The sequence below is a fragment of the Macaca nemestrina genome, chromosome 19 (assembly GCF_043159975.1).
Source record: "Macaca nemestrina isolate mMacNem1 chromosome 19, mMacNem.hap1, whole genome shotgun sequence".
Lineage (NCBI taxonomy): Eukaryota > Metazoa > Chordata > Mammalia > Primates > Cercopithecidae > Macaca > Macaca nemestrina.
In genome coordinates, this window is record NC_092143.1 from 70,097,555 (window position 1) to 70,108,675 (window position 11,121).

The window sequence follows — 11,121 nt, forward strand, 5'->3', positions numbered from 1 at the left end:
GCTGTTAAAGTAGAAAAATGGATGGGGCAACTAACTTTCCAAAGTAAAACAGTAAGTTTTAAAAATCATCTTTATTATGCTAATTCCATCTAAGAACAGTTAAAAAGGACAAAGCACAGTACAGTTCAAAGACAGATCTCTTTCAATCTCCACTATAAAGCAATGGAAATAATTAACTCCTTAGAACTGTAAATATTCCCTGAAAAGTTACATTAATGAGTCTGCACACTGGATTTAGATTTACTTTAATGACCTAATAATTTCACTTCCCCTTGCTGCATATTTGAGCTCTTCCTCAATCTGTGAAAAGAAATTTTGCTTTAGGTGAGAAGGCAATGCTTAATTCGTACATAAAAGTATGCATTAAAGTAAGCAGAAAGTCCTACCCCAGATCCTAGGGCAGCCAAAGAATCATATGAGAAAAGCTGAACCCTGATGAAGAAAAAGACTGAGGCACAAAATAAGTGCACCTCGGAGTCTGGGGACCTATGTCAAAGCTCCATCATCTATTCCCTCAGCTCCAAAATGGTGACAGTTAAAACCTATTTCACAGGGTTAATGTGAAGATTAAGAAAAATAACATATAAAAATGGCTAGCAAATGTCTAGCATAATTTTAAATTTTTAAAAAATGAGATCAACAAAAGAGCTGAAGATTCAAAAGATAAACTTTGATCATTTCGTTTAGGTCTTAGAACCACGCATGCCCTCTGGTTACAACTCTGATACTGGGGAGGGGTATATGGAGCTGAAACTTTGGTAATGTTATATTATATTCTTCAAGATGGGAATTTCTCATTTGTTTTTACTATGTTTCTTTGATGTGTGGTCAGAGGGCACCTGATCTCAGCTTCTTTTCTTCTTTTTTGAGAGTCTCACTGTGTCACCCAGGCTGTAGTGCAGTGGCACACAGCTCACTGCAGCCTCAAACTCCTGAGCTTAAGGAATACTCCCGCCTTAGCCTCCCGAGTGTCAGCTTAATTTTTTATCATGTCTATTTCTCATATAAATGTGAACAATGGGGATTTTCTTTAAGTTTCCTGAGCTTTTCCAGCATTGACATTTCACTAAATAGTATTCATTGCGTGGGTGCACCACAATTTGCACAATTTGTTTATCCAGGCACTAGCTTAATTAACATTTGGCTTCGCTTCCAGTATGGGGCTCATAATAACTGCTGCAAACATTCAGTACAAGTATTTGCTTAGAAAGGTGTCCAATGTTCTCTTGAGTACATACCTAGTAGTGGGATAGCTAAGTCACATGGTAAATTTATGTCAAACTTTGTAAGAAACCACCAATTTGTTTTTCAAAGTGCCTGCTTTAAAAAAACACCAGCACTGTATACAAATTCTAATTGTTCCACATCCTAACCAATACTTGGTTTTATTGGTCTTTTAATTTTAGTCATTCTAGTGGGCAACTGGTAGTATCTGGTTGTGGTTATTTCTATTTTGTTAATCACTAATGACACTTTCACTTGCCTATTTGCTAACTGTACATCTCCTTTAGTAAAGTGGATGTTTAAATCTTTTGACCATTTTTATATTTGTCCTTTTATTTATTTTTATTTTTTGGAGATGGTGTCTCACTCCCTCTTCACCCAGGCTGGAATGCAGTGGCATGAAGCCTCAACCTCCCAGGCTCAAGTGATACTTCCATCTCAGCCTCCCAAGTACCTGGGACACAGGCACATGCCACCACACCCAGCTAATTAAAATATATATATACACACGTGTGTGTGTGTGTGTGTAGTAGAGATGAGTTCTCACAATGTTGCCCAGGCTGGTCTCGAACTCTTACACTCAAGCAATTCTCCTGCCTCAGCCTCCTAAAGTGCTGGGATTACAGGCATGAGTCACCAGGCCTGGCTGGTTTTATGGTTTAAGTTTTTATGTTCAGGTCTATGACTCATTTAATTTTTGGATAAGTTGTGAAGTAAAGTCAAGGTTTTTTGTTTGGGTTTTTTTGTTTTTGGTATATGGATATCTACTTGGTTTAGCCCTATTTTTGGGAAACAATCCTTTCCCATATTACTTTGGCACTTCTATAAAAAAAAGGAATTGACTATATATGTATGGTTCTTTTTTTCTTAAGTAATTTGAGTTGCTGTTTATACATGTGTGGTTCTACTTCTGCATTTTTTATTCTTTTGGTTTGTATGATTGCTATATAGAAAATACTAAGTAATCCACAGAGAAGATACTAGAATAAGTTTAAGCAAGGTCACAGGATATATGGAAAACATACAAAAATTGTATTTGTATCTACTAGCAATATACAATTTGAAATTGAAATGTAAAAACAATTCTGTTGAGTGACTCATTGATTGACTGGGCCTCGCTCTGCTGCCCAGGCCAGAATGCAGTGGTGTTACCACAGTTCACTGTAACCACCAACTGCTGGGCTCAAGCAATCCTGCTTCAGCCTCCTGAGTAGCTGGCATTACAGGGGCGTGCTACCACATCCAGCTAAAATACAATTTATAATAGCATCCACAAAAGCTTACTGAAGAACAAATCTAATATATGCAAGAGCAATCAAACTCCCAAAAGACTTTTTAATAGAAACTAATAAGCTGATTCTAAAATTTATATGGACAAGGCATGGTGGCACTTTGGGAGGCTAAGGCAAGATGATCACTTGAGACCAGGAGTTTGAGACCAGCTTCGGCAACATAGAACTTGTCTCTACAGAAAAAATAAATAAATAAAAGCCAGGCATGGTGGCGCATGCCTACAGTCCCAGATACTTGGGAGGCAGGAGGATTGCTTGAGCCTGGGAGGTTAAGGCTGCAGTGAGCCGTGATTGTGCCACTGTACTCCAGCTTGGGTGACAGAGTGAGATCCAGTCTCAAAAGCAAACAAAAAATTACATGCAAATGCAAAAGATCTAGAACATTAGAGGAATCCTGAGAAAGAAGAAGAAAGAGGATTTAATCTATCTGATTTCAAGACTTACTACAAGGCAACAATAACCAAGACATCAAGATAGTGTTACAAGTTCACTTAGATTTTTGAATAAAAAGGAATTATCATAATTAACAGAGAGTAGTAATTTTAATAGTAAAGATTTAAAGTAGTGGGGGGGTAGCTTAACTTTTGATATATTTCTTTAAATTTCTGTATTTTTTGGAATGTATACTTTATAATTTGGTATTTAATTACATATATTATTTGCTAAATTTTTCTGTTTCATCTTCTTAACTAGACTATAAATTCCTTGAAGTCAGGAACCACAGATAATTCTTTGGTAATTTCAGTGCATCTATATGGCATATGCTTTACTGAAGCATATGAAAAATTTGCTGAAATTACTAAAATATCCTAAAACCACAAAATAGGCTCCCTGCAAAATCCAATCTCATAAAAATATAGTGTCATCCTATTCTGAGATGAATGAAATGACTAAGGTGAGTCTGTAATGCTATCAAGTCATAAATTCCAGGGGTCAGCAGTAGTTATGAAATAAATCCCCTAATCTTAGCTACAAACTGCAGTCTGCTGACAACTGGCCACACTGTTTAATTATCAACACAGATGGTCTTGGTGCTGTGGTTGATGATACTTCCATAACAGTGGCAGCCATTCTGGGAAATCTCTGTTAGTTGATGCCCATTTTGTAGCACCCATCCAGGAAGACTGTGCACAGGAAATCCTGGGAATTAAGGGACTCACTCTCACACACACATTACCATCCTGCATTTAAGAAGTATTGGGCAGAAGACAGAATATGCATTATATCTGAATTTTCATCATCATGAGGTTTTACTGGAACCTACTAACAGGCAATTTATAAAGCAATAAATAAATGAATGGCAATGGTCCCAAATTGTTTTAAAAAAGAGAGAGAGAGAATTATTTAACTCTTTTCTTACCTGATGTACCAACAGTTCCGCCACTTCTACATGATTATTAAGGGCAGCCAGATGTAAGGCAGTATAACCATCATCTTTCTTCTCATCCACAATCCATGGTCTTGGTAATTTAGATAGTAAAACACGCATTGCACTGAAAGTTAAATTCACATTATTTCTATATTTGCATAATTTGATATATTTTCTTTAGAAAATACACTCAAAAGAAACTTTTGCAATCAAATGAAGATACTCCTCTTTAAAGAAAATCATGCTCTTAGAGACAAATAGAAATTCCACTTTTCTGAATCTCAAATGTGCAGCTTTAATTTAATTTTTTTTTTTTTTTAAGAGATGAGGTCTTGCTATGTTGCCCAGGCTGGCCTTGACAGAGACTACAGGTGCATGCCGCCATGCCCAGCTAGCTTTTTGGTATTTTGAGAGGTAGACACACTATTACTATCTGGGAAATAGAATCAAAACAGAACGGAAGTGCTACAAAGAGGAAACACAAGAGGGAAAAACCAAAGAGAAAAGAAATATACCCTAATGAGGGCACCACTTTGGCTTTGTGGAACCTCTCAGGTTCAGTATCAATAGTATTTATTAATGAAACAGTTAATGAAGAACAGCCAGATAACAATTTTTAGAAGTAGGAAAAACTTTGATAATTAAAACACTATATATGCTGAACTATCCTAGCTGACAGATTATTGTGTAGCTGGTTATCATGAATTGCAGTTAAAATTTGACATCATTTAGAAGTGGTAAACCAAGTTTGGAGCAAAACACACAAAATGACCATTATAATTTAATATTTAAAATTTAAAAATCAGTAAAAAAATATTTCCAAAGCAAAAAATAGGAAGTTATACAAAAGAGAATTAAAGATGTAAACTCCAGGCACCGAAGAGCAGAACTAAGTTCAAGAAGTCTGAGAATGAACAAAAAAAAAAAAAAGAAGTCTGAGAATGGGTTGTGGAGGATTGAAGAACCTCTAAAATTACACTTAATCACTTGGAAACTTTTATTACACTTTTTTTTTTTTTTTGAGATGGAGTCACGCTCTGTCGCCCAGGCTGAAGTGCAGTGGCACCATCTCGGCTCACTGCAAGCTCCGCCTCCGGGTTCATGCCATTCTCCTGCCTCAGCCTCCCGAGTAGCTGGGACTACAGGCGCCCACAACCACACCCAGCTAATTTTTTGTATTTTTAGTAGAGACGGGGTTTCACCTTGTTAGCCAGGATGGTCTCGATCTCCTGACCTCATGATTCACCCGCCTTGGCCTCCCAAAGTGCTGGTATTGCAGGCGTGAGCCACTGCGCCCGGCCTTTTATTAGACTTTTTAAACAGGTTTATGAACCCAAAGTATACTGAGAATCACAGCTTATAGAGCCCCTTCCATGGCTGTAACTGAGTTATAATCACTGTTTGGGGATAACAGACTTCTTTGGAAAGCTATGGGCTCTCCTCCAGAGAAATGCATGTCAAAATCTTTACCTATTAATACAATTTTGGGTGAGTCTACAAACCACTAAATCCCATTCATGGGCTTCATGTAAGACTAAGGTTTTCTGCTTTTGTTTTCAGTCACTAGTAAGGATTTTACTCCTCCTCATTCCATAAATTAAAATAAAATACTAGATATTATACAGACTTTGAGATTCTCAATGAGAAAAAGTATTGGTAACACATTATACTACTGATGTTTGGATAGTCATGATGTGAATGCCATACATTATCTCTTACCCTACACATTTGAGCACATAAGAAACAGAACTTACAGGGGTAAACAGTTCTGGAAAATTTTAAAGATACAAGTATTAAATCATGTGAAAAGTGAAAAAACATTTTATTAAAATCAAAATGTAAAAATAATAATGTAAATACTTGTCATTGACTTAAACAAAAATTGTGATATAATCATGTTGAGAGGAATGGTAGTAACAGAGGGTATTACTTTTAAATCTTCATTTTCCATAACATGAAATCACTAGATGCCTATAATTGATAAATTAAGAAATTACAGGATAAATTACAAGTTGTTGGTGCAGACAAAAAACGGGTAAGGAGGGATGAAGCAGAAGATATTTATCTTTCATTATAAGTTTTGTAGTAACATTTGACTTAACTATGTACATATATTAGCTTGATTAAAAACTTTTTTTTGTTTTTTTCTGAGACAAAGTTTCTCTTTGTTGCCCAGGCTAGAGTGCAGTTAGTGGCACAATCAGAGTTCACTGCAGTTTCAACCTCCCAGGCTCAAGTGATCCTCCTGCCTCAGCCTCCCGAGTAGTTGGGAGTATGGGTACATACCACCATACCCAGCTAATTTTTGTGTATTTTTTGTAGAGATGGGATTTCACCATGTAACAGCCCAGGCTGGTCTTGAACTCCTGAGCTTAAGCCATCCACCCGCCTTAGCCTCCCAAAGTGCTAGGATTACAAGCATGACCCACCATGCCCAGTCTAAAAACGTTTTTGAAATCAAAACACTAAGATAATATTTGGGCTTATTGCCTTGAAGTATTTTTAATATGCACCTGTATTCCTTTTAACCTCTTAGATATACCACTGTTACAGAAAGTATTAAATTATAGTGTGGTTCACAGTAACTTCATGTTTTTTTTAAAGTCTTTGAGTGAATAGATATTTCTGAGAAGCTGGTTAACAGAATCATGTTTCCCACTGTCTTCCATTCTAGTTTCAGAAGTACATTCTCATATTACTAGGTTGGTGCAAAAGTAATTGCAGTTTTTGCCATTAAAAGTTAATACAATGCCAACAGCTCAAAGAAAAGAAACGGGTAGGAGAGCAATTCCTCCTCTGGGCACAAGCTGCTGGTGGAGATGAAGCCATCATGTACTTGTTGTTCTGGTCTTGCATGTCATAAGCAAACAAGCTAGGGGAAGTTGAAGTCCCTCAAAAGGGCCATGGCTCAGAAAGTTATTAAGACACTTACACAGAAACAGATATGTATTCTTGAAAGCCTGCTGGTTCTTTGCTGTCTCCTTACTTTGTGTCTTTTTGGGTTTTTCTCTCAGTAGGATATATATATATAACTGAACCATTAGAACAAGGGAAAGACAGTAATTCCAGGATATCACTTAAGTGACAAAAATTGTCCTACTCTCTTCCAGATCACCTTCTACAAAGTACTCAAATCCTAACATTAAAATGAAAAGGTAATGCATTTAATAAAATGTTTTTTCGCTTTTCACATGATTTAATACTTGTATCTTTAAAATTTTCCAAAACTGTTTACCCCTGTAAGTTCTGTTTCTTATGTGCTCAAATGTGTAGGGTAAGAGATAATGTATGGCATTCACATCATGACTATCCACACATCAGGGAGGTAGTTTTCATCTCAGAACAAATCTACTCTGTTAATTAATCCCACTTACATAAATGTTGCAAATTACAATATTAAATAATCAGAATTAAAATACCATCTTTATTCCCCTTAAAATACTGAGAAATACACCATAAAAATAAAAATTGAAAAAAATGTGGCATTATTTAATAGAAATGCCTCATTTTAAACTGATTAAATGAACTGTTAAAACACTAGCAAGGCATTTTAAATAGAAATGGTGATTTGAGATCTCCCATAGAAATAATGTTCTATTGGCAAATGAATACATCAGATAAGTTAATTGAGTAAATAAAACATACAGATAACAACTAGAGAAAAAGATTTGTAGAAAAGGAAATCCAGAAGTCCAATTAAGCTAAAAATTAAATCACCAGGATGGAATCACAATAAAAAAAGATAACAACTATGTGTCTTTATCTGGAAAATAATAACTGGTTTTAAAAGAGAGAGAGAGAGAAAACAGTTTGTGTGAAGACTGGAAAAATAAGGAGAAAAAGGATTTGTCTATGTATCTTCAAAATTATCCACAAAGAAAGTCTCCTGACAGGCAACCGTGGTATTCTTTTTTGCCCTGCAGTAAAATACTACATCATCACATGGAAAATTATCACAGGTTAATGACACTGTTAAGATCATCCAACCAATTGTCCTGCTCGCCAATTAATTTCCAATTTTAATTTAGCTTTTCAGACTAGATCTGTTTTCTCCCCTAGCAGAGAAAAAAAAAAAAATCTACTGATTAGCTATTTTTGAGAACTGTACTTAGCAATAATATTTCTTTCTGTAAATAGTAATTTGACATTCTGACTTACATATCAATCTCTTACAAGCTTAAATAATGTTAGTCAGTCATCCCAAGTCCAATTACTTCTGGACCCATAAAGTTAATGCCCAAACCTGGACCCTGTGAAGCCCTCACTAAGCATTCTCACCTATAACATCTCTAGCTCATATCTCTTAACTACAACAAATGGTCATGATTCATATCTAATACCAAAAGTGCTACAGAAATCTCTTACAAAATACCTATAAGGGTCAGGTGTGGTGGCTCATACCTATAACCTGTAACATGAAACTTTGGGAGGCCAAGGCAGGTGGCATTTTGGGAGGCCGAGGCAGGTGGATCACTTGAGACCAGGAGTTCAAGACCAGCCTGGCCAACATGGTGAAACCCGTCTCCACAAAAAATCCAAAAATTAACCAGGCATGGTGGTGTATGCCTGTAATCCCAGCTACTTGGGAGGCTGAGGCAGGAGAATCACTTGAACCCTGGGAGGTGGAAATTGGCAGTGAGCCAAGATCATACCACTGCACTCCAGCCTGGGGTACAAAGCAAGACTTTGACTCAAAAAAAAAAAAAAAAAAAAAAACTATAAGGCTGTTGTAAAAATTAAATGAGTTAATATATGTAAAAATGTTTCAGTATATGGTCTCAAATTCTTCAATATAATAGTATTATGACAACTTTTAAGATTATAGACATATACTCAAACATAGTACAAATTCCTCTTTGCCCCCTCCTCTTTCCCAATACTCCTCTCACATACATACATATACGTATGAGATGGAGTCTTGCTCTGTCGCCCAGCCTGGAGTCCAGCGGCTCGATCTTGGCTCACTGCAACCTCCGCCTCCCAGGTTCAAGCAATTCTCTGCCTCAGGCTCCCAAGTAGCTGGGCTTACAGGCGCACACCACCACGCCTGGCTAATTTTTTTTTTTTTTTTTTTTTTTTGTATTTTTAGTAGAGACGGGGTTTCACCATCTTGGCCAGGCCGGTCTTGAACTCCTGACCTCATGATCCACCCACCTCGGCCTCCCAAAGTGCTCGGATTACAGGCATGAGCCACCGCACCCAGCCTCCTCCTATATTCTTGATCTTGATAACCCTTCTTACCATTTAATCAGTCATTCTACTCAGAAACCAGGGAATCATTCTAGACTCTTTCCCCTCTTCTTATGTCCACATTCAATTTGTCCTGCCATTTCTCCTTTTTAAAACTAAACTGTTCTTCCCAGTGGCCCCCAGTCTCCCTTCCACTGTATTCTCTATACCACCCCACACAAATCTGACCATTTCACAATTTTCACATATTCTTTTTTAAAAAATCTTTTAAAAATAAGACTAGTCTTGATTTAAAAATTATAAAATATACTTCCCTGCCTTTAATATACTTTTAAAAGAACATGAGACTAAACGTAATATTTTCGTGAAATCAATTACAGCAAAATCGACTTGATTTTTACTAAGCTGTGGAGAAACACTGCAGATAGCCCCAAATCAAAACTAATGCAAGGGTCAACTAGCCAGGAGAGGGTGAATTAATTTTTGGTTTTGTTTTTAAATAATCTATTTTAGAGCAATGTTAGATTTATAGAACACTGCAAAGCTAGTACAGAGTTTCCATATACTCCTCATCCTTGTTATTAACATTTTACATAGTATGGTACCTTTGTTACAATAAGCCAATGATGAAGCACTGTTATTAACCAAAGCCCACACTTGAGATTTCCTTAGTTTTATTCAATGTTCTTTCTCTGCTCCAGAATACCACATTACATTTAGTTGTCTTTTCTCCTTAGCTCCCTTAGGTTGTGACAGTTTCCCAGACTTTCCTTGTTTTTGATGAGTCTGACAGTTTTGAAGAGTACTAATGGGATATCTGTAGAATATTCCCAAGTTGGAATTCATCTGATGCTTTTCTCATGATTACACTGTGCTATTGGTTCTTAGTAAGAAGGCCACAGAGATAAAGTGCCATTTAATCACATCACACCAAGGATACATACTATCAGCGTGCCATGTGACTCCAGAAGTTAACCTTGATCACCTGGCTGAAGTAGTGTTTTTCATGTTTTTCCAGTGTAAACATTTCCATATCTCTAAACTATGCTCTTAGGAAGGAAGTGACTACATACAGCCCACATTTAAGGAGCGGGAAGTTATACTTCACCTCCTTGAGGGTGAAGTAGCTACGTAAGTTATTTGAACCAAGACCTATAGCCCGCTCATCTTAATCAAAAATTGCCAACCCCCTCAAAAAAAAAAAATAATAATACAGGACCACAAGAAAAGAGGTCATCTTTGGGCCCAGCCTGCAAGATATGCTAAGGGAAAGTTAAGCAAAACAGCTTCTGGTCCCCTCACTCTCATGTCAACAGCAGTAGTTCAGAGCAGCCTGTCCCCTCTCTTTCCATGGGACAGGCAATCTTAGGAAGACATACTATAATCACAAGGACAGTTGCAGGCTGTTTCCTGCAGCACTTTAGTTAATTAAGAGGAGACTGTTAAGCTGCAAGAGCTGAGGTCTGTAGAGTTACTGGGATAAAGGTGTTACCAGCTTGAGAATTCAGTAATTTTGTTAAGCCAATAGACTGTCTCACCTGTGAAGTATAGTATATGAGATTTGGAGATATTTTTCCTAATGCTCAATTTGGTTGTTTTCCAAGAGGTTAAGGACATGGATGTTTTAAAGATAAGATCTTACTACCAGTTAAGCAGGCATTTGTGAATAGTGCCAAAGAAGCATTAAGTTCCGGAACAACTAATAGCAGTGCCTAGCATAATCCCTGGCACATGATAGTACTCAAACGTTTGCTGAATGATGAACAAATGAGTTCTAAGAAGTAGAGGGGACAAGCAGCTGTCTACACTGGTATGTAGTATTCAAGTGGCACTGGGTCAATTTTTACGGCCTGCCATGCTTTGCAATCTTTCTTCAGAGGCAGGCGACATTTTCCCAAACCCTACTAGCTAAACTGTGGAGGACTTATATATTAGCATTACTTAACGCAAAACAACATTAGAATAGTACTGTAGTACATATTAGGTGTTCAATAAATGCTTGCTAAATTAATGAACAACCTCTCAAATAGGTAAAGTAGATTAGTC

The 11,121-nt window shown here is 36.9% G+C and overlaps 1 protein-coding gene across 2 annotated transcripts in view; it reads right to left on the bottom strand.

Annotated features, from left to right (window-relative positions):
* LOC105465553 (MIB E3 ubiquitin protein ligase 1) overlaps positions 1-11,121 on the bottom strand; it is a 145,209-nt gene that overhangs the window by 37,183 nt on the left and 96,905 nt on the right. For both annotated transcript variants that reach the window (XM_024787704.2, XM_071085563.1), the window contains one exon: positions 3,877-4,009. In XM_024787704.2, coding sequence (XP_024643472.1) covers positions 3,877-4,009 — 133 coding nt within the window. The remainder of the gene's footprint in view (positions 1-3,876; positions 4,010-11,121) is intronic.